We start from the raw sequence: 24,517 nt of genomic DNA, 5'->3' as shown, positions 1-24,517 counted from the left end.
AAAGTATTATTTCCATAGATGTTAAATGAATCCAGTCCAGTCTAATAAAACCATAACACAAACCTCTGCTTCAATGCCCCTTTTACATGCGACTGCCACTTGTACTTAATCGCCTATCATTAGTTTGAGTCAGTGAACTGGGCCTACTTGCTCTTTTTGTACATCTAAAATTTATTATAAGCAATAAAATGAATTCACCAAGCTGTATTCTGATTCTAATTTTCAACATTCAGTGAGCCTTTGTGGGCTGTGGGGAAAATTAGCTCTTGTGTTTCCACTCCTTCATTCATGTTTTTCCCTTGATTTGCCTGCATAGCGAAGCAGGAAAACTCATTCCCAAGTGAGCCCCGAGGGCATCCCTCTTCTGTATCTTACTCTCTGTCAGTGAAAATGTTACTGTGCCTGCTGCCTCACACTAGAGCGGGGACATGCGGCAGATTGTAAAGTTGACATAGTTCCCCTCTGAGATCGCAGAGCAGCCCCACAAAGACAGGATGATTTCATCTCTTGACATAGTTAAGAGCCGGTATTTGGCAACTTGCATTTCAAAACGCTACACAGCAGCTATTTTTGTTTTTTCAGGCAATGAGAGGGTACTTACCTTTCTCACACAGTAATTCAGTGAGTTCAAGTTTTTCTTTTTGCCACAACAGCAAAGTTTAAGTAACATTTAAGCTCTGTGTGTTGTAAAAAAAAAAAGAAAAATACATGACATTAAGCAAATACTAGTTAGATTTATGCCAACTCATCAATAGAAATGTTCTTAATCGGGCATGTCCCAAGTCCGTCATGTTAGCCAAATGCAATTTGCAGGCTCCTGTCATAAAATCGATAATATGCAACAGGACAACAGCCTAAATTACGTTTTAGGTTGTTGTCCTGTTGTAACAGTCTTGTGAAACCTTCTGTGACATTTTCTAGCTCATTTCTAAAATGTCAGCTGTAAATAAAAAAGAAAAGTTGACATTGAGGACCACCGCTTCTAGGACGATTGGAAATTGGCATATTTTTTGTGAAATATATAACAACTGTGTCTGCCTAATATGGTAATAAAATGTGGCTGTTTTCAAGGAGTTCAATATCAAGAGGCACTACTAGACGATACACGCTGTCAACTACAGGCTAAATGGGAATGAACAGTGCAGATATTTGACACATTTACATTATTTTAGGTAGAACATTTCTTTTAAAGAATTTAAAGAAATGAAAGGTCTGCCATTGCAATACAATATTGATTAAATAGTTAATTTGCGTTTAATGTTTGTTAAAAAAGTTCAAAGAAGTCAGGCCGAATGGTTGGCCCTCATCATCATTTTGCATTATCTGGCCCTCATTACAAAAGGTTTGGACATGCCTGGCCTATGTTGATAAAAATTGAACAGGCCAAATAAAAAAAACAAATAAATAAATAAAAAATGTAGTTTCATAAATAATTTAATGTGCTGGGTGTGTACAGTAGATAGAAAAACAGACTAAACCTGTTGAGATTTAGAAAGACAGCACATCACCTATCCTGTGAACATGTTGCACTGATACATATAGCTTTGAGGCACATTTATTATTGAAATTTCAAGCCGCCTGTATTGTTACAGGACCAGCCAGTTGTGGACATTTTATTGACGGAGAATCATCACCACTGCAAGTCTCTCATATAAATAAATAATCCCACAAAACAGCACAAAACGTTACTTAGCGAGCTCATCTGAGCAACGGCAATCTTTAAATTGCTACACTTGAGTACTAGGGGGGATGGAAAGGGGAGGGGGGGGGGGCATAAAAAAGCATTAATGTTTCATGAAAATCATCCCTCATCTCAAAATTGCCTCATTTACTGCACCTTCAAGAATTGTCGTCCTCTTAATCACCGCAGCCTAGGAGACGGAGTAAATCCACATTTGCATCTGAGATTCGTTTCCGGCTGTTTACTCAGTCTTTGAGGATTTCGATGCATGTGTTAAGACCACTTTGTTGCAGTGGCTTACACTCTAATGTTGAGCAGAGAGGGATAAGCTTAACGTATAAGCAAGGAAAAGGGGAAGGAAAAGAAGAAAATAGCATCAGAATGAGATTATCCTGTGCCTTGAGAAAAGTGGGGAAAAAAACGAAAAAGAAAAAAAAAGGGTCCCTCAAAGCTACAGGGGAGCAGACGGGGGACCTCTGGTAGTTGGAAGAGCATTTTAATTCTGGATGTGGTTTTATGTTCACAGAGCAAAACTATTTTATCAAAAGGGGCTAGTCACTTGCAGATAGCCCAAAAGGAGATATTTACCTAGTTTTTGGGAGTATAAATCCATTTTTTTTTACATAGTTTAGCGAGGCATGCGACTTATATTCAGGTGTGACTTATATGTGATTTTACAACATATCTCTCATTTATTTGCTGTTTTCCCACTAACAACCGGTTGCCCCTTTAGCAATTGTTTCCCAGTTACAACTACTAGAAGGCACTGTAGGTGTCTGTAGCCAGGGGCATGTTCAACGGGGAGGGTGGTGGGGCAGCAGCACCCCCCAAGATGTGCCACCCCAGTTGCCCCCCCCCAAGCTGAGACATTGAAGCTTGGTTTGGCATAAAATGTTGAACGACATGTACTGCCCCCCCCCCACCTCAACCCCCTACCATCAGTACCACACACTAGAGAAGGCTGGAAAGTCGCGTTGACGGCAGACACCAAAAGGAGCAATATTCACACAGTGACAATATGTTTTTAAGTTAAATAAAGTCAATGACATCAAAATATAATATAAAAACAAGCACACTATTAAACAACAAATAGTATTACAGGTATTAAAATCTTATGAAACAACTTTAGTTGCTGGTTTGGTTTACTAAAATATAAATTTCCTAACATTGCTGATGTTACAGTCCTAACCAACAGTTTCTTTGTGACAGAATTTTTTTTTTCAGGATCCACAAGTAGAAACAGGAAGATAAATAAGAGGAAGCAATGAAAGGTTCAAAAAAAGACTGCAGATTTCTTCATTAAGAAGCAAAGGATAGAAGGTAGGGAATGATTGAGCAGCAGCCATCAGGCACGTTGAGTTCTCCAGATATATGTGCATGAACAGAATTGAAAATTCTAATCGAAATAACAAGGTTTTATCTGAATAAATTGGATGTAATAAGACAAAGTTCATTTTTTGAATGTAGATTTTTAAAGTAAAGGGATTGCAGTTTGAAAGCAATAACACAGGTTGAGTTCGGAACAGTTTTTGGTAAACAAATGACCAAAATAAAAATTAAAGATTAAAAAAATCCATGATCTGAAAAATGTATTTAATTTTTAATTGCAAAAAAAACTGTTCCTTGTGTATGCTGGTTTTTTGTCTTTTGTAACAATATTTTTATAGATCATTGTTTGTTTTTTTTGTGAAAACACAGAGTTGTTTTTTAGCAAGTGCAACTATAAACATTTTTAGTATGTTGCATAATGTAAATATTGTTAACTGCTAAATTAACTCCGTTGAATGTGAATCACAAGTTGTGATTGAAGTAAACTTTTTGTTCCTTCAATTCCAATGGAGAATGTTAAAACTCTGCCCTGTCACAGTGAGAGGGTGAGGGCTTTTTTGAATACTCTGTACTTTTTATATAAATCAAAATGGATGAAGAGGCTTTGCTGTGGCTTGTTTTGATTTTATTTTGGGGTGTTGAAACCACTTACGTAATGGGAACCACTAACGTTTTTATGATTTGAATAAGTCTTGGGTCATTTGCAGGTTTCCCAAACCTGTGCCCATATCTGGCCGCCCCTAAAAAAGTATTTACTACTGACAGCAAAACACAAGAAAAAGAGCCGTCCAAATCAGCCATGGAGGAGACTCTGATCGTTCTCCTGAACTTCATAATATTTTTCCTATTTGCATCAAGACATTATTATGGCCCGCAGCACTCACAGACTGCAAGGACCATATTGTAACTGCTACGAGGGTCGAACACTCAAAAAGGTCCAAAACGTCAAAAAAACGCGTCCTAACGCCAAAAAATGAGGTCAAAAGTCGCCCAAAGCACAAAACAACACGACAATTGTGTAACGCAACAAAAATACACACACACACGCACAACACCAACGCACAAACGTCAAAATTGTAATCGCAAAAATGACGATAAAAACAAGAAAAAGCCCCAAAAAGCCCTCAAAGGAAGGGTTAAAAGCCCAAAAGACATGCCCAGCCTATAGTAAAAGACAGGCCGCATTGAAATACATAGGCCACCTGACTGCAAAAATGTTTTATATTGTTTTTCGAATGTTTATTATTACTATTCTTGTTATTCCTGCTTTTAATTTTCCTTCATCTGACCAATGCGGAACAGCAAGTCATCAAACAGTGTTACAGACATACGCAAGTACCGCTGGTAGAACCACCATAAGAAGGTAAAGATCACCGTAAAAAATGAGGGACATTTGATGATCATTGAAAAAGAGGCAGCAAATGCGAATCTTTTGCGTGGTAAGCGTTCAATGTGATCGCAGCATTATGGTGGGCTTGCCGGATTTGCAATTTATACTCCAGAGTGAGTTGTTTATGCTTTTTTCTACTTTGTTATCTATTTTTGTTATGCATGCTCTGGAAAATATGATAAATATAAAATTTACTTAAAGAAAAACAAAAAGCTAATCTTAAAAGTTGCAAACAAGGATTTAAAAAATGTAAAACGGCCTTATTTTTAAGATTCTATGTGATTCAGAAATTTAAAAACAGGTTAAGAAGGTTGCTTCGTCGACAGCCCATCACGCAATGAAACGTATCGGTTTGAAATGCAAATAAGTTGGAGACACGACGAAAAGACAAATTGTAAAACATTCATATTACTTTTTGAATAATGAAGGGTAGAAAAACAGGAAAAGAAAATCCACCCACCATGAATTATTCATACATGCTCTTGTCATTTTTCCTTTTTCCTTGTCGATCCTCTCATCATAGTCGCCTTAAACTTTGGGACTGCTGTTCTCCTCGTCTGTCGTTCACTCGGGTCACGTTGTCCTCCTCACATCTGTGCTCACATTGTCTTCTTGTTCACCTGCCTGCACCTCAAACTTGAATAAAAACCTCTTCAAGCCCCCTTTTTTTTGTCCTTGTCTCATCTCGTCGGCTGAGCCGCATATTACAGCTCAACCCCCCCTCCCTGGAAAATGTTTGACAAATGGCGGAATCTCTCAAAGGAAATTACTGAAATGGAAGGGCTGATTCATCACTCCGAGTAACAGCAGAGCTATTTTTTTGTAGCACTCCTATCTCATTTTTTCTGTCTTTGATTATTTTCCACTGTCGCTGCTGTGCTCGCTGCTACAGGCCTTCAGGCCAGGGAATTCTACCATTTAAATGTGTTATCTCTTAAAGCAAGGGGACCAGCGATCCCCTTAAAGGCAGCTTTGTTTTGGCATCCGTCTTCATTGGGGTGCGGTGAAAACCCGTGTTTGGAATTAGAGGCTGCTGATGCTGTGAATATTTTACATCAGTCACCTGAAAAAGCCTCAGAAACAAATGTACCACAGAGGGCTTTTTCTCCATTCATCTCAATCAGAGGGGTTTTTAGCAGCACTCGGGTTCAGCAATGGCAGCCAAATTAGCTTGCCGACCTCTTGCCAATTCACTTTAGAGAAAATACAGTTTTATCTCTGATGGACTGTAGAGTGGGGCATCACTAACTGTAAGTGAATGAAAACTGAGCTGTGTTGTAAGAACAGCCAGGCAATTTAGATTTTTTTTGCAGATACTGCGACAAATCAAGATGAGGGATTCTCAGGCTTGTTTCTGCTTTCAGACCAATAAGCTGGATGCCCTAAAAAGATTGTATTGCTAAATATTTAATTTAATAGTGATAGTTTAGCTCAGTGTTGGCTATTGATTGAAAATATAAGGCCAAAAAGCAAAATACTTAGCAAATGGTAAATGGCGTACACTATAGCGCTTTACTAATTTCTTAGCAGATCAAAGGGCAAAAAGCTATAGATGCACAGGGTACATAATGTACGCTCAAGTATGCATGTTTAGCCAATGGTGTTCACACTGGACAAGCAGGAAGGGACTTCTTTTATTTTTCCACAATTTACTAGCACATGTCCATGACTAGCACATATAGTTGGAAAAAGCTTGGTTTGAAATGTCAAAGCAGTGCAAATCTGGCTCCAGGCGTTTTCTTTCACAGCTCTATTCTGATATTTGAAAGACTTGGTGTCATAGAATTCCAACCGAGCACAAACCGCAACTATTAATTTCTCCTCCATGACCAATTTTTTAACTGTTAGAACTTCTGTGAATTAAAAAGGACTCCATTCATACATCACTACCAAATCTGAGTTCCTAACTGGTCAAAGTTAGACCTCAATAGGTAAAAATCTGACCGTGTTCAGTGGCCGTGCGTTTTGCCAAAAAACGTTCATAGAAACTTGTGCAGCTACGCTTGAATGCGAGAGTTTTGAATACAGAAGATTCTTAAATGTCAAAGACTTTTTTATTGAAAGTGGTCACTTGAATGTTTGTTGCCGTAGGCGGTGTGAACGTAGCTTTACAGTCACAAACACATTTAACCACGCACACACAAATGGTGGCTGCCTAAAACTGGCGCCAGCCAATAACCACCAGCAAACTCAATATAACGGCTTCAATATGGGCCAATTTTTTGAATTTTGCAAGCAAGAATTTTGTGGTGTTAACCTTATATCACCAAAGCTGTTGCTGGTGACACCTGTGTAAAAAAACGCTCATTGACATGGCCGTAATTCTTCAACCGTTTACATGATCAATTTGAATCAGATGATTTTCCAGTGGATAAAAGCACCGACAGAATTTGTTAATTTATGTTAATTGCATTAGCATTTCAATATCGTAAAGTGTTGCATATCAGTGCGAGGTAGCTTTTCTACGCTTCAGAATCCGTTGGAATTACATTAATTGCGTAAACTGTTAAAGAGTGAGAGAATGTCAACACTGGAGCTAAAGATCTGGGGCCTCATTTATAAAACTTTGCGTAGGATTTGCGTCAGAAGTGGCTTACGGATGAAATATAGGACGTGCGTACGCATCTTTCCCTTAATAAATCACAACCAATTCTAAATGCTGCGCAGCTTTTGCGGCTTCATGACACGCCTATAGTTGCCCAAAAATAGTCCGTGAAACGCCCACAAATTAATATTCATGTCTTGCGAGATCATGGCAAACACAGAGAGGAAATCAAAAAAACGTAACTTCACTCAATGTGAAGTAGAAGTTATCGTTGGCGAGGTGGAAAAGAGGAGAAAAATGTTGTTTGGAGGGGACAGTGTGGGCATTACTAATGCCAAAAAGGCACTTGAGTGGCGAACGGTGGCAGACGCCAAATGCTGTAGCCTCACAACCTTGGACCGTGGCCGAAATGAAAAAGAAATGGTCGGACATCAAAGTCGAGGCATAAAAAACGTCTAGCGCTGCATCGCCAGAGTGTCTCTGCCACCGGGGGGGGGCACTGGAGCGCCAGATGCACCGGGTGACACGCGTAAACACGCTGAGGCGCGCGCTTTTCAGTCGCCGCTGCTGTTTTTTACCGGTGTGTTTTTTAACCAGCCCTGTTACTCCCATAACGTTGCCGCGACACAAGCGGAAGGAGAGCTTTACCCGTTCACCCCTCCATGCACTGCTGATACTCATTCTTAAACACGTACAACAGTATGGCGAGCCGGGCATTGGCCCCCCCTTTAGCCCCTAAGACTCATGGGAAATGTGGAATCGCGGATGTAAATTTCCTCATCATAACTGAGGGATGTAATGTTGATTATATGATTACTGTTTGTAATTTTATGTATGATACCTAGATTGTCAATAAGTAAAAAAAAATGAAATAAAAACACCATAACTGAGGAACTTGTGAACAGAATAGACGTCCATGCTATTTGACAGATGTCGATACACTCAAATACGTGAGCCTGAGGCAAAGCTGGCACCACCCACAATGTGCTAATGAATTCCACTCATTCTGGGATGCTGGCCGTGATCTGTCAGGACGACAATATCGCCTAACACATGCGCGGCTTGTACTCTGCCGCGGCTTGTGTGTGTATAAAACTAATTTTATACGTGAAAATGGGTGGGTGCGGCTTGTAATCGGGTGCGCTTTGTAGTCCGGAATTTACGGTAGTACGTCTGTCCGTCCGTCCGCACGCCCGCACCTATATCTGCTCCGCCAGATGGACACATTGACGGGAATGTCAGTTTTGTACATTATTTCGTTCTGTTAACTATATCATTTATGAGGATGAATTGCACAACATGCCAGTATTGCAGAACATATTTCACTTTTCTTTTTGCAAATAAGTGTTCATTTGAATTTCTGTTGTAATTTTCGTTTGATTTTTTTTTGTTTGTTTCACTGCTGACCGATCAAACGGGTGTTCGTGTAGGCTGTTAATTGTAAGACTTGCTTTGTGAAGTCGTCATGTTATTTCTGAGAGGCAGGATTGTCATTTTCACTTTCACGTGTTTCTTCCATCTGCCGACGGTGTCGCCGTTTCTCATTTCACCCGTTTTTGTGCGTACGTCTGGGTCAGAGCTTGCGTGAAGGACCGCACATTTTCCTGTCAAGTTTGTTTTTTATAAATATCAACTATTGCGTAGAGAGTGGCGTACGCCTTCTTTTGTGCGTACGCAACGTTTATAAATGAGGCCCCTGGTGTTAAAGAGTTACAACAACAAGCTGTTGCTGCCACATATGCGCTCAGAAAAAGGATAAAAACATTATAGGCCAATTTTAGGCTCAATTTTGAGGGAAATGGGTGTTTAGTGTAAAGTGTAAAGGCTTCAAGATAGTCCATGTTTTTTTGAGGGGCAGATGTCCAAACAAATTAACCCCAAGGTCAGGATCTAGTCTTAGGAGTACACCCACACATCCCAAAACAAAGTACAGGAAAGAGAAATGGAGAAAAATGGAGGAGGAACTGAACATATATGGTGGTTTGTGAGGGTTAGCGGTCGAAATCGTCTTTTGCTCTTTTCTTATTCTTTTTGAGCAGGAGGATGGAGCAGTGGCCTTTGGAGGCTGACAACAGTGTAAGGTTGTTAAGGTTTCATGACCAGCCTGTCAAACGCCAGCAATTTAGCAGGAACTTCTGGTGCTATACCAAATAAAGATGATGCTGGGTTTTCACAGAAAAAAAAGTTACCTAAGGAATAAGTCATAAATTCTTATCCAATTGGCAAATTTTCTTTAAATAAGCAAAAATAATCTGCCAATGGGGTAAGAAAACTGGTCTCACCAAGAATTTCTATTTTAATAAATAAATTCAAGTCACTAAGAATGTTTTTTTCTCAAGCTAATATTAGATAGCTATTGAAAAATGTTTTCTGGCAAGACAGTAAATAAGGCATTTTTTCTTGTTAAGAAAATGTATTTTTACTTCAGATTCAGTGTTTGCAGTGTGTCATTTATGAATGTATATGAGTAATGGAAAAAGAACAATGAATGCTATGATTTACAGACTTCAATAAAATAATATATTTATTTGACGTCAGCGCTGACCAGAGCCAAAAATGACCAAAAAATATATAAATATATTATATTTGTTCTGCAATTCAGGAATTAAAAGTTAAAGAGAAAAGTTCAAACATAAAAACATAAAAAAAGATAGACAAATGTGTTCACTGTACCACATTGTTTTGAAAATTTAAGTGTCGCTTTCACACAGCTCTTATTTTGTCATCATAATTTATTTCAGACTAAGAAGGATAAGATTATCCTCCATGTTAGTTTTGGCTGTTCATGTCAACATGTCTCGTGCCAAAGCTAAGTTCCTGATTGGTTGATGTATTGCATGTTTTTCGCCGGTTTAGATTCCGTTCAGATTATTTAACTCGATTCACTGCAACACTCAAATCTTGTTGCGAAAGCCGAAACACACTGCTGCCCGAGCGCCACGCCCGACACTCTGATCATGTCTGTACATTAACTTAACATTGAAACTGGACGCCACTAATGCACAAATTGTGTTTTGTGTGAACGCAGCACAAGAATGGACAACATCTGTAACGCTTTGTTTAGACCGTTTACACATTTTTGAAGTTAGTTTGATATCTTTCCTTGGTCAAGGAGACGAGAGTGGACCTGAGCAGATGACTTTATGTCGATCCAACAGGTTGCATTGCATGCCCTCCCAGCAAATGTAGACATGCCATTGAGACTAAACTGTGACCGATTGGAGAGAAGAAAAAGACATTTCCATATTAGGATTATTACATGTTTAGGATTTAAATTTAAGTTGGAACCCCAGCTATGTTTAGCTCTGATTTTACCGTATAATTCAGCATTTGCGCAATTCCAATTCAGTAAAATTCTAGGATATCACTAGTGCCAATATGCATTTTTTCAATATAACACGTTTGCTTCCAACTACTCACAAACTGTCCCAATTTGCTGATGTACAAACCTACGTGCATATAAATGTGCGAACAAGAAATAATCAAAGGTCAAGCTTAAAAATGTGAATCCTGCTTGTTCTCTGCACAGTTTAGATGAAGGGAAGTGAGATCTGATCATCCCAGGCTTCTACTCAGTCCTCAGGGCCCAAAATCCTACATGTTTTCCATTTCTTGCCTAAAACACGACTGAGTTTAATGACTCTCATTATCAAGCCTCTGCAGAGCTCGATGATAAGTGGTGCCAGGTATCTTTTAAGCTTGCTGACACAGAAAACATGCAGGACGGTGGGCCCTGAGGACCAAGTTCAGAAACCACAGCTGTAAAGCATTGTAAATGGGTTAAAAAGCCATTTTAAGCATGAAGCACTTTCCAGCAACGCTAAAAGCACCTCCTTTAACTGAGCCACATCACCCAGGTATCTAGCCTACTCCTGATAGAATCATGTCGAGATCTTCTATAGAGCACTTCTTCTATTCCACTCACTTTTAATCTCATCTTTTGACATTCTGACTCATGTAAGGCCTCTATTTTCATCCCGCTGGTCTTTTTGAGCACCATATTTCCTTAAAATCCAAAAATCCCTGACCGCAAAGCCTTTTTTTTTCTTCCCCCCCCCAGTGACTCAGCACTTCTTTGTGGAGCACACCAGCTATGCAGTCACATAACAATCAGAGCAAGAAGGCAGACAGTGTCTCACGATGGGGTTGGGGCTCTTGCTGCCTTTAATCTGGGATCCTAATCAGTTTACCTGAAGCGAGTGCAAACACAATAAAGCCGTGTGGGAATAGAAAAAATAAAGAATAGAAAGTTCTTTGGAAAACCTGAAGAATTTGGTGTGAAGGACAAACTCTGCTTTTTTAATCCCTTTGGCCTGATAACGACTGACAGAGTGATGAATGAACACACCCTGAAGGCATTGAGCAGTGAAAGATGCGGGTGATATTTACATCATAAGCTTATCTGGCTGTGTGCTGCATGCTCTCCACATATGAGCTTTTGCATACACAAACACACAAAAGAGCAAAGAGTGATATAAACAATCCAGCCCGCTTCATCTGCTCTCTTGGTCGAACTGTCTCATGTTCATCAAGCGTGTATGTTTGCATTCAGCTGCATTGAAACTGAAAACAAAAACATGTTGAGAATGACAAAGGCATGAGATCCCTGTAACAAACCAGAACAATCATGTCAACAATAACATTATTTCTATTAGTTGCACTGAGATCATAACTCTAATTAATACGCACACTTTCAAAATAAAAGTTTAAACCGTTGAACAAAGTTCTCTTGACTGATACAAAAAGAAACCAAATTTGGAAAACATACAAAAAAGTAGGAAAAATGGAACAATATTTAACAATAACAATAAAAACCTGTCAAAGATTTTTTTATTTAAAAAAAAAGAATACGCACTAATAGATCCATTTGTAATAATAAGATGCTCAAAATTCCTAAATGTCAAAAACACTATTAGAACACAGTTAGAAAATTAGCTGTTAACCGTTTTCCACATGCAGAGAACAAACTGAAGGAACTTTCGTTAATGGATCATTATATAATAATGAGTTAATTACCATCTTAGAATTGCTTATTCAAAAGGAGAGTAAAAGATGGACAGAAAGTGATGAAGTAATTAGCGAGTACCCAGCATGGTGTACCACTTTAATTTAAAGTGCACACAAAGAGTAATAAGTCTAAAAACGATTGAGAAATCATTGAGTTTTCTTTTTTTTGTATAATTTAAAGAAACTAAAATATTCAGACTATGTGGCGAAATGTCTGCACATATCATCAATGACACTTTTTAAGACACAATAAGTAAAAGAAGATGGCAAGAGAATTCATTAACTGATTTTTTGAGCAATTATCTCACAGTATTTCATCACATTTCCATAGTTAATCTTGTTCCTATTACAAAGCAATAATTAATAAGAATTATGTCATACTAGAACCACTTTGAAGCATTATAAAGTAATGACCAGCTAGCAGATAGATGACCTCACAAAAAAGCTGAAAGCTGTGAACCTTCTTGGAATAATTATCAGGTAGGTGCTGCTAATGAAATGCATCTAATGAACTGATCATTGGCAAGTGAGGCCACTCTATAAAAAGCAGTGGAGCAGCTTGGTTTGTGTGTTAACACAAAGCCAGGGTGCAAAAGCGTCGGCCATGGTCTCAAAGACACAATCATTGCTGCCCGTCAGTCTTGAGAGGGTTGTAAAAATTGTTTATGAGAAGAAAATATTTCAAGTCCCCTGCTAGTCTTTACAGATTGGATGCACCAGCAAGTTCAGCTCAAGGTTAGATAGTATAGAAAAAAGGCTAAAAATGCAGCTGACACCTCAGAGAGGGGTTGCATTTTTTATGTTAAAAGTTCATGACTAGGCTTAAAAAGAAAAAATCAGAGAAAAAAAAAGCTTCCTTTGTGACCAAATATTGACTCAGCAGCAGACTATATGGGAGCAAAGAACAATTGTACACAACTTTATGAAATAGCCAAACAATATTCCTAAGCAATATAAAAAAACAAGTACTGTTAACCTTGTTTAACAAAGGAGGTAGGCTAAATTCTAAAAGTAACCTGTGATAGGTGAAATCCGCAAAGTATGACTATAGGAAATGGCGTATACTTATTAAGTGATTTCTTCCTCGAAGGCCCAAAGCGTTTTACAGTCACAGGTCCATTCACCCAGCCAAACACACACAAACACTGTGTCTTGCACATGGGCGGGCAAGGCAGGAATCACACCTGCAATCTTCCAATCAGAGTTTGACCGCCCTACCTCTGCACCACGGCCGCCCATTTCAAAGATGTGTAACCCCTCACTACACGTTTTATACACTTTTCTCAGACATACAATTGCGTTTTAACACTTTCAAAGTCTAAACTTTCAAATAAAAAGAAGTCTAGTATTAGAGAATCAAAACAAAGCTCTGCCAGTGATGGAAGATTTATGTAAATCTGGCAAGCTGAGCGCATTCTATACACGAGATATGGCACAGAGCAGATTCATTGACAAGATGTACAGCCAATCAGGGTGCAGGGAACAGTAAAAGAAAAAAAATCCCCCAAAAAATCTGCGTAAAATGTGAATCTGACAGAAATGTACAATATCTGTCACAGGTGGTTGTGGATTTTTTTTTACATTGCTTCATATTTTTTCCTTCTAAATAGCAGATTTACACAAAAAAAATATTTATATAAAAAGTTTTTAATCGGGGTTTCGAATTATGTTAAGAAACAAGACAGACTTTTCTGCTCCTGTCTCGGCTCATATTTAGCTGTGAAATAGCCACAATAGAAATGTCCCAGAGTGAAAAAAAAAAACGAGGCTACATTTAATAAAAAAGGCCAGTCAAGTGTGACAAAGTGAAAGTGCTTGCATTCACAGCTGGAAGACTCATACAGTTATTATTAGTGTCAGACGGCAAAACTGAAAGGTTTCATACCCAACTTTAAAAAAAAAAAAAAAAAAGATGTTTGGTAGCACTTTATATTAAGATTCCTTAACAAGCTTTGTCAACGCATTAACAAGCATTATAATAGAATGTTTAGGGTGTTAGTAAGACATTTATTAGTACAATAAGTCTACTAAGGTTTATTAAATTACTTAGTTAACACATTTACAAGCATTATTATTAGGATGTTTTAAAATGTTACCGGATGGTTCAAATCTAAAATGTGCTTTGGTTCATTTACAACCAACGTTAATGGCTAGTATTTCTAGTTAATCTTCTCATCCTCTTGTTTTGCTTGTGCCAGTTCACCATTTAAGTCAGGCAATGATTCTGGGTATTTTTAGAGAATTCTTTAAGGTTCTGTGTTGACAGTAAACTTGTTATGGATAAGTGAGCTTTTGTATTAATCTCACGTTTTATACCATATGATTAGGATGTGAAAAATATACATTTAAGGCTCCATCACCTCACTTCATGGTGAGAATGCCCTGGTTCAAATCCCAGCTGGGACCTTTCGGGGACTTTGCATGTTCTCCTCTTAAATATGTGTTTTTTTCCGGAAACTCTGTCCCTAAAAACATGCATTTTAGACTGATTGGCAGGTCTAAATAGTTGCTGGGTGTGAATGTGAGTGTGTGTGGTTGTCGGTTATCTTCGTTGTACAGTGATGGACTGGAAAAGCATCCAAGGTGTACCCTGCCTTTGACCAACAGTGGCTGGTATAGGCCCCAGCAACCTCATGACCCCAAAAGGGATTGATCAGGTTTAGACCTACCGTATATGTACCTAAATGGTTAAAAAAGGAAAAAATAAATAAAAATTAAAATAAAAAAAATAACTAATACTCCCAAAAATCCCACTCTGATCATCTTTTGATCTAATTTAAAACCATTCCCAGTGGTCTTTTAATTATGATTATGCTTTTATTTAGACAACATCTATTTTAGGAAATAGTTTCTGCAGAGCAGCAGGGTTTTACCAGAAATGTGCCTCTGAGTTGTGGGCGCAGAGTTAGCCTGGCCCCATTTCCCATCATCCATTTGTGTACATGCTTTTCCGTTGGCCTACATCCCCTCACAACCACAACATAACATTACTGGTGCAACAAAATTGTCAGTAAATATCTGAGTTATCCAGCCATACAGTTTTGAGCCAGATGCCAGCTCAGACGAGAAAAACAAAGACAATAAATGGATCTATTTTAGAGGTAAGATCGGGCCTAGAAAATCCAGCCCGACCCGACACAGGCCCGCGGGCATGAAAGCCGAAATCGGCCCGAACCCGACCAATTAACTTGATTTGCAGGCCCGAGCCCGAAGCAAACCCGAAAGTTCAATTTATCCCATAGTTTTTTGGCAGAAAAAAATGCCAAACGTTACGAGATTTTGATGTGCACTCGCTTAATTACGCGGAGAAATACTGCAGCCGCGGCGGTGAGCGTTTGCCTTTTCCGTTCCCCTGTCTTAAGTTTATCCTTGAATTCTTGCTGCTCCATATCGGGGATACCTAAACAAAATAGATGCGGACTTGCGGAGAGAAGATTACATTTACGACACGTGCGCAAAGTGTGCCCTGGCTCTGCGTCTGCGCTTCCTGTTTAGTAGTAGTTATATAGCAATGACCTTACAGCGCCTTCTCTGTTTTAACCAAATTATTTATTTATAACAAGTATTCCTTCGTTTAGTATCCACATATATCGTTTTAGTATACATTTTTATAAACATATTGTAAAGACCCAGAATTTGGACAGAGCTGCGGGTGGCTGGCGCCCCCCTCTTTCTGCCGGTTGCTGGACCACAGTGTATGTCAATCAACAGTGGGCTGGGGACTGGGGGGCGGGGTCTACCTGTGTGTGTGTGTGTGTGTGCGTTCGGTGAACGTTTTCCCTCTGAGTAAGAAGAAGCTGGCTGTGCCTTTCAGTTCATGCGGTAACTGTTCTGACATGCAGGATTAATAAAGAGCTGTTTGACAACCGCCCGCCTAAGGAGCTTCTTTGCAGCTATTACAATATAATTATTAAAAAAGTCAGCGAGACAGAAGCTCGGCCTGACCCGACCCGAAATTCAGGTCGGGTCGGGTTCTGACTATTTTAATCTTAACTGTCTTTATAAATGTCCTTCAAAGGCCTAAAGAGCATGCTAAAATACCTAAAAATTGACTTTCATTGGAGTGAGTCTTTAAGCCAATTAATCAGTATTTGGTACAGTACATCAGAGGGACGGCTCATGTTGCCTGTGTTAGCGACAAAGTCAGAGAAGCCAGACTGAGATGGTTTGGACATGTTCAGAGGAGGGATAGTGGATATATTGGTAGAAGGATGTTGGAGATGGAGCTGCCTGGCAGGAGGGCAAGAGGACGGCCAAAGAGGAGATACATGGATGTATTAACAGAGGACATGAAGTTGGCTAATGTTAGGGTAGAAGATGTCCATGATAGAGTGAGGTGGAAAAGGATGATTCGCTGTGGCGACCCCTGATGGGAAAAGCCGAAAGAGAAAGAAGAATCAGTATTTGGTACAGGCTCTAGTGTCTCATCAACAGTGGTTTTCCATGTTTTTTTTTAACTCCATAGTTCTTTGTAGTTAATAGTAAATACAATATGCATCATCAAGTGTGATATACTTTATCTGATTTTTAATCTCCACCAGAGTTTCAAAAACTGACCATCTGAAAGCATCAGCAAAGTACAAGCTATCAGTTACAGTCAATACTCGTCTTTTCCAAAGACGCATGAAAAAGTGCCAAATTTTTGTCTTCTCTTTTTAGACCACCACTGCCCTTTTAACACACGGCATTTGGTTTATTTAGACAGGTGTGCATGAAAGGAAACAGTTAACTGTTGGTTTGTTGTAAAATGGATTTTCCGATGGAAGGGACCATCAACTCTCACTACACAGGTGTGTGGTTAACCGTCTGCTGGATAACTTCATGTTGTCACAAGTAACTGTGCAAATGTGTTCAGAGCGATCAATACTTGTGATTGATATATCCTTGGAAAGGCTGCAAAAAAATTCAACACTTTGTATAAGTGGTCGTATTCAGTTGGCTTGTGAGCACAGTACGGCTTAACATTTTTATGCTTCATTCTCCTTGAACCTAAAGAAGGGTACTTTCCCGAAGATGGTGCTTAAATGTTAATGTAACTGATTTAATGAGATGAAATAGTCTTTTTCCTTTATCCAGCAGCCCTACACCTTCTCCTGACACCAAAAATGACTATTTAAATGCCAAAATACCAGCTTTTACCTTTGCATGATAAGAAGCTGATTTTAAAAATTTGAACTTGACTTGTGGTTAATAAGGACACACATAATAGGTAAAAAAAGTGTCAAAATCGGTTTGCTGTTTTGTTATCGTCTTCTTTGTGAAAACAAAGCAGTATTTCATAGTATTGCATGATTGCATCAGTCCATTGATGTCACTTCTTCAAAAAAGAATGCAATGGTTTTCTATTTTTCTGCTGTCTCTGGTACATGCAACCGCTTCATGCCCAAAGAAATTACTGCATTGTCAACACATGCCAGAGAGGCTGCCAAAGAATGTAGATAACAAGACAAACAATAGAACCTAATTGATAAAATTGGTAAAAGTATGTAACGCTAGTGATCAGTTTCTTCTATGGCATGCTGGATGTCAATACAGGAATCAGCGAAACAAAATCTCTTTAGAAAAATGACCTTTAGAAGTTGCAGTAAAATTAAAACTATGGGTGGAATAAAGGGCCAAAGTGAGCTTAGAGTTGCCCGAAGAGCAGCAGGCTTTTACCTTGATGGCAGTGGAGGCAATCTGGATGTGGTGCAGCTTGTGCAGGGTGCTCTCCCTGTCGATAAAGTAGGAAGCAGCCAGCTGGTGCAGAGCTTCAAGCGTCACAGCTGTGCCATTGGATTCACTCCCTTCAGATGTCCGACTCAACTTCCGCTTGTCCACAAAGATCATTAATGACTCTTCCCCTGCGAATACAGACGGAGCGACACAAACGTTGGCGTCATTGCATTCTTGACTCAGTCCCTGGAAGCGCACACTTAGCATTCTCAGGTCGCGTTGTTATTGCGAATGCAACAATAGGTGAAAAACTGCAGAAAAAACACAAACATTTGCTCATTTAATACTCATAGGGTGATAAATCTGCAGCTGGTAGTAAATGCACAAATTACTTCACAGAACAAGTATTTAAATGAGTCGAAGCTTTCAGAGGATTGAACTGACAGAGGATGGAAGGAGTCAGAGATCGATGGAGAAATCCTTTTCTAATGGGATTAGGTTTTATAGACAAAAGGGTTTTAATTTGCAAAGACACTAAAACAGCACACATAACATCACTACTGGGGATACATAAAGTTTTACACTTCTAGAGAGAAAAAAAATCACTTTTAATAACTGTTCCTTTTTTTATCATGGAAAAGTGAAATCTGGGCATTCAACCCAATCTATTCCATTTAATGACTTGATGTTCCTTTTAAAGACACATTTCTCAATAAGCTATGAAAACTCGATTTAATTGACTTTAGCGGAATTGTTTAAATTATTTCCATGAATGAAAACAATGCAGAATTCAAAATCCTCATCCCTGTGGGTGTCGGGGACTGCCGGTTCCTCAAAGCAGCTGGCGTGCTGTGAAGCATCAACAACTGTAATATTAGATACTGCAAGCACAGACTCCAGAAACATGAAAAGATTGTTTGTCTGATCGTTTTTGCCACGCTGCGTGATTCATCAAATCACGCAACAAACGAGCTCTTTAGGCTGTGTCCAGTGGAGCCTCAGAATCACAGGTGTTGTGTTTGACCAATGGATGTCTGGGGACTGTCATTCTCAACATCTGTTTGGAGAGCTCTCCTTCCATCTGTTAGAGTTTCAAAACTAATGTTGTTGCTGTCAAAGCCTTCAACAAGGATAAAGAATCATGACGTTTTTTTCTAATTTTTTTTTTCTTATCGCAAATCTAAAAAAAAAAAGAAAAGCTTTGATCACTGTCAAACTTTACAAACACTGAGGTCGAGCTCTCAGCTGGATTCAATTGGAGCACACATGACTTCATTTTTAGCATAGATTTAAAGTATTGGTGCTAACCTTTAGGGCTTGGACGAGGGACCTCGGTACATGTCAGACTGGTTTAAGCCAAACTCCTCAACTCCAGGCCTCAGGTCTTTTAGCTGGAGAATGTCAGCAGCTGCCTACACCTTAAATCCCTGAGGGTTTCACTTGCTTTTGCTTAGATGTGATTGTGTTGACTCCATTTAAAGGAAACTAAAGACTTTTTTTTTTTTTTTACGAGACAGGTTTCCTGTGTTCTCTTCTTTTTTAAGGTTTGTATAGTAGTTATGTTTGTGAAATGTTGGCTTGTTATTGACACAAAAGCAAAAAAATAAATAAGAAATAAGGGAAAATTCCTGAAATGACACAACTGCAACGCTTGGGAGAATGTCAGACAGGTGTTGCAAGATATTTTGTGTACTTTCACTACATATTTGTGAGGATTATTACTTTATTTCGGTTTTTGGTCATGTTCTCTTAGCTGTTTACCTTCATTCAGTCACACCAGGTTTAGGTTGCAAATTATCCCCAGTTTCCTTAATTTAGTTAACGATCATTAGTGTATTGAAGTATTGGGTTTTCTGTTTGTTATTGTCAGCTCAGCTGTTCCTCTTAAAATAAATAAATAAATAAATAAACATGCTCTTGTCATTTTTTATTCTATTTATTTAATGATTCGGTTTCTGCCACTAAACCATGTCTCATGCATTTTGGATGCTACACTCATCTCCAGTTCCTGATAGCATTGAATTTTGAAATAAAATATCTGACCCGTCATTTTTTCTTTTCCTGTTTTCAGCATTTTGGGATCAAATTACAAAGAAATCAGATAAAAGACAAACATTACATTTCCCTCAAAAATTTATCGTCTCTCAAATAAAGACAAAACGTGAGAGAATTAGGTAATAAAAAAGTTCAATAATTGTTTTAGAATTTTTCCCCTTTTTTCATGATGAGATTCAGTAAAAATTCTGAAAAGTAAGAACTTCAATATATATGTTATAATAATAAAAAAATTGTAAGAATACAGTTATTTTTTAAAGAAAATCTAGTATTTTGGGAGAGAAAATGATTTGACTTTTTTTTCCCTCCCTCATCCTAAGAACACTTATAGCTTTCTAAACCAGTTCATTTGCTACTAGGCCAACGACGTATTGTGCATTTAACTAGTACACAATTTCAGCAGCTCAAGAGGGAGAGACCCCTTGAAAGTAAATTAAAAAAAACATTTGAAAACCTTTTGAGGCATTCTTGAAACGTTATCATGTTTGATTTGCTGTTTGAAATGTGAAATGAGCTGTTGCAGCCCAGAGAAAAACAATCTTAAGGTTAATCTCACAGGCGTCCATTTGCACAATCTTGTGCCTAGAAGACTGTACAAGAGCACATGTTTGTCAAATGAGGGTTAGAAATAGATCCAAACTTTGGGACATCCAAATCCACACTGATAAGCTAATAACAACCAAAAGAAAGGATGGCTGACAGGCATCAGAAAAGGAATGAAAAAAAACAAACACATTTGTTGACTGATAAAACAATCCCCACTGATGGTAGCAGTGACTAAAAGGAGCACAAGTAGCCTCAAAATAAAAAAAAAAGAAATCACGTGGACGGTGAAGGCAAAAGTGGTAATTGGAGCATTCAGGGCTGTGACCCGGAGTGCTCCCATAGCAGGCAGATTCCAAGAACAACACAGGGGATCTCAGTCCAAAAAGACTGCAGTCCTTGGAACAGCTGAGATTGAAGCCTCAGGCGTCCAGGCCTTTGGCAGAGGACCTGAGCACGCCTCTTGAAGGAACTGGGGCTGCTCAATGTATTTAAAATTTAACCAAATTAGAGCTGCACGATATGAGGAAAACTCGCGATATGCGATATTAGTGATCAATATTGCAACGATGATATAACCTGCGATAAGTCAAAATCCCCTAAATTATTCTCCAAAGGACCCTCGTCTAATTAGGAGGGCAACATCTAACATAAAAGTAAGTAAGTAAGTAAGTAATCTTTATTTATATAGCACTTCTCACAGAGAGCGACTCACAAAGTGCTTCACAAAGTAAAACAATATAAAATCAGTAACGATACCCAATAAAACGCACACAGGCACAGAAATAAACAAACAAGCAACACTCAAAAAACGTTCACTTTGAATGAACATAAAAAAATTATGGAAAGGATTTCCACATGATTAGATTGCGTTACTTGAACAAAAATGAATCATGTTGGTCCTACTTAATTTATTTAGGTTGGCTCAACTTAATGTATTTAGGTTCAAACTAATAAATTTAAGTTGATTCAATTTAAATAGAGCAGTTGCACCCAACTTTAAATTGATATTGTTGCTCATTCTAAAAAGAAAAAAGTTGATCCAATTTAATTGAATCACTTCAATTGGTCACACCTAAGTAAATTAAGTTTATTTAACTTGAATTTCTATTTATTTCTTTAATTTTATTTATTCATCTGTAATTGATATGTTGTTCCAAAGTTACAACCAATGGGTCTTTTAATTTTCACATCAAAGACATGAATTACCCAGCAAAGTCCCACATCACAAGACAGGAGCTCAATTACCGCGAACTCTGTGTTAAGTATTGGAACATTAACAGTTTGCCACACAAGGGGGTTGGTCTTCATCCTCTACCAAACTTTAACTCATGGTGCAAAAAAAATAAACATAACAGTTTAAATCACTAGTTAAAACAGAGTAAAACAGCTAGACAATAAAATCCATGGACAAAAACTCACACTTAGACCCCAATCTGCCCAGATAGACAAAGAAAATGGTATCCCACAATTCCTTGCGATTACTAATGCATCCAATTTAATGGTATCATGTTGGATCAACATGATTGAAATTAGTAACTTTTAAATGGATTATTTTTATGTACAATCGACATGATTCATTCACGTAAGATTTACAAACATAAAATTTTCTGGTTGAAATGACAAGTTACTTTTTCGTTAACTTAATTGGCTGGTAATTTCCTTTTTTTGAGTGAAAAGTGAACACAAGTAAAAGTCAGCTAAAAGCTTTCCTAAATAAAAAGGTCTTAACTTGAGCTTTAAAACACTCGACCGAGTCAATCTGGCCGATTGGTCAACAACGTGAAGGGCTCCATCTGATTGGCCAAATGGATAAAGGGATTTATTCAATTCATTAAATAGTTCAATTTGCTAGAAGATTGTTTTAGAACATTTAAGGTTTACCATTTATTGCGATTTTCGCCGACTTTTGCTACATGGATATTGCACAGCTTGAAATCGCGATAACGATAAATTTGCGATTAATTGTGCAGGCCTAAACAATTTTTTTTTTTTTTATAGTTAAAAGTCACCCCCAAATGCTTTGTGGAATTTGAAATGTGTCCACGACAGAATCACAGCTGAAGGAAAGAAAAAAAAACTGGCAATTAAGCTTAAACTAAATCAGAATCAACATAAAAAACCCAAATGGCTTTCAAAAAAGCAGCTTTTAATTTGAGTTTAAAGGCATCAAGAGATTCCTCATTCTCATCACAAATAGAATCTGAAAAATAAATAAATAAAAAGTCTGACAGTTGAAGACTGTTTCACATTCTGGACTTGGATAGCCGCAGTGTAACATCTAGCTCAACATTCAGAGAGTGAAAGTCTTCTTGTATGTTGATATGGAAACAAGAGATTTTCTATTAACTTCTTAGCATCTGATAAGAATGTCTTTGAAGGCTCTTCTACTTTTGAGTGACAGCCAGTGCAGCGAGGCCAGAAGAGGAGAGATATGGGCTCCCCCGGCTGTTTCAGGCTGCATTCTGGCAACAGTGTCGTGAATCAACTGTAGAATTTTTAAGGGCACGTTGAAGACAGGCTGGTAAGATGACTTTCCAGTTCAGCCAAAGAAGTAATAAACGTGAAGATGGCTTTTTCAGCAGAAACTTCAATATCAATATGACAATTTAAATATGTCTGTCTTTTTTTTCCCCTCAAAATGGGTATTCTGCCTGCATAAATTGGAAACAGAAAGACGCTATAAAAATATTGCTTTCTATTATGCATTTCCTACCACTATACACAGCAATGTTTTTTGGCCAACACGTCATAAAAAAGGGTTTGGACCACTCTCTTAAATCAGTTTCATTACTAGCTGATATATCTGTATTTATACCATGTTCCGGGTGAATACTCGATTCTGATTGGCTGCTGGGTGTGCATCAAAACCTGATAACCGCACGGTGAAAAAAGAAGTTCCGGTCACCTAGCTTGAATGTTTTGTATCACTGCGCCGGCTTCTTAAAAACAACCTTTTGCTTCATCATTTGGACAAAAACAAGCGGTAAGAGGTGAACTTTTTCTCTGAACTGATGCTTTATTCAACCCATCGGAAAGATCAGCATATATATATATCACCGAATCTTGACTGCAGCGGTGGCCCGACGCGGACTATTTGTTACGTGATGCGGCATATCCGCTTTTTGTGAGAAAAGCGATCCAAATTTGAAAAAAAACAAGAATTAAGGACTAAAAACTGGTTAATATGTATTGCCTTTGTAAATGACCATGGTATGAGCGGGTTAATGGCCTTCGAAGTGTGCATTCTTACTTTTTAAGGTACTTCGCAGAAGCAACCGTCCTCCACTTCGTGTTAAACGGTTCAAGCTTCCACGGCGTGCGTTAAAAAGTAATAACGCCTACATCGTCGGCCATTAACCCTTACCTACTCACCATCACTATACTACATTACTTTGGTTAGAAGACAGTTTTTAAGTTGCAATATTTTAGATTTTTTATTGTTTATACAATTTTTTTTGCTAATATCAGATCAAAAGGGAATACATTATTTCTTGCAGGATGTACACAAGTGGTCCCCAACCCCTGGACCGCGGCTCAGTACCAGTCCGTGGGTCATTTGGTACCGGGCCGCACAGAAAGAATAAATAACTTCCATCTTCTTTATTTTTTAAATCTGAAAGGTGTTTTATTTGGAAAAATTGCCTGATTCTCTTTTAAATCCGTCTATGTCACCCTCGACGCAGGCCAAGGCGCTCTTCTCGGTCACATGATAGGTTAAAATAAAATCCAGGAGCTAGCAAAATGAGTAAAAAAACAAACGTCCTTGGAAAGTTTCTTTGCCAAGAGGAAAAGGCCCAGCCAGGAGACAGAGAGGAAGGAGCCTTCGACTTCCAAAAAAAAATAAAGCTACATTTAATAGACAGTTCTTCTGTCTATTAAATGTGGAAAAAAAATGGAAAGGGTAGAGGATGATGACACCTGTGCGATGTACAATGACATGCCTGTCAAGCTCAAAGTTCGACTAGTCACATCTTTCTTCGTCCTTCCTCGTAGTGTCGCTACAATAAACATTCGCCACATCTTATAGACCGGTCCGGGAATCTATTGTCTGACGTCTCACCAGTCTGTGGCGTTACAAAGGTTGGGGACCATTGATGTACACAATAAAATTGTTATAAAGCATACATATTCCAATATTCTTAACATCAAAATGAAAGACAATAAAAATCTACCACTATTGTAAAACAAATGTCATCTTAAATTTGGATAATAAAGTTTCAGATGACACAGGACCACAGGACCTGTCTTCTAAACCTACTCTGATGAAAGTAGTGTTTTAACATGCTCTTGAGGCATTTTTCTGATTATA

At 38.4% G+C, this 24,517-nt stretch overlaps 1 protein-coding gene across 4 annotated transcripts in view; it reads right to left on the bottom strand.

Moving 5' to 3' along the window:
• Positions 1 to 24,517, bottom strand: part of LOC101162995 (BMP/retinoic acid-inducible neural-specific protein 3) — a 104,569-nt gene that overhangs the window by 44,240 nt on the left and 35,812 nt on the right. For all 4 annotated transcript variants that reach the window (XM_078946635.1, XM_004068210.5, XM_078946636.1 and 1 more), the window contains exon 4: positions 17,611 to 17,795. In XM_078946635.1, coding sequence (XP_078802761.1) covers positions 17,611 to 17,795 — 185 coding nt within the window. The remainder of the gene's footprint in view (positions 1 to 17,610; positions 17,796 to 24,517) is intronic.

The sequence above is a fragment of the Oryzias latipes genome, chromosome 4 (assembly GCF_053564925.1).
Source record: "Oryzias latipes strain Hd-rR chromosome 4, Olatipes_Hd-rR_3.1".
Taxonomy (NCBI): Eukaryota; Metazoa; Chordata; class Actinopteri; order Beloniformes; family Adrianichthyidae; genus Oryzias; species Oryzias latipes.
This window is presented reverse-complemented; position numbering and strand designations above follow the sequence as displayed.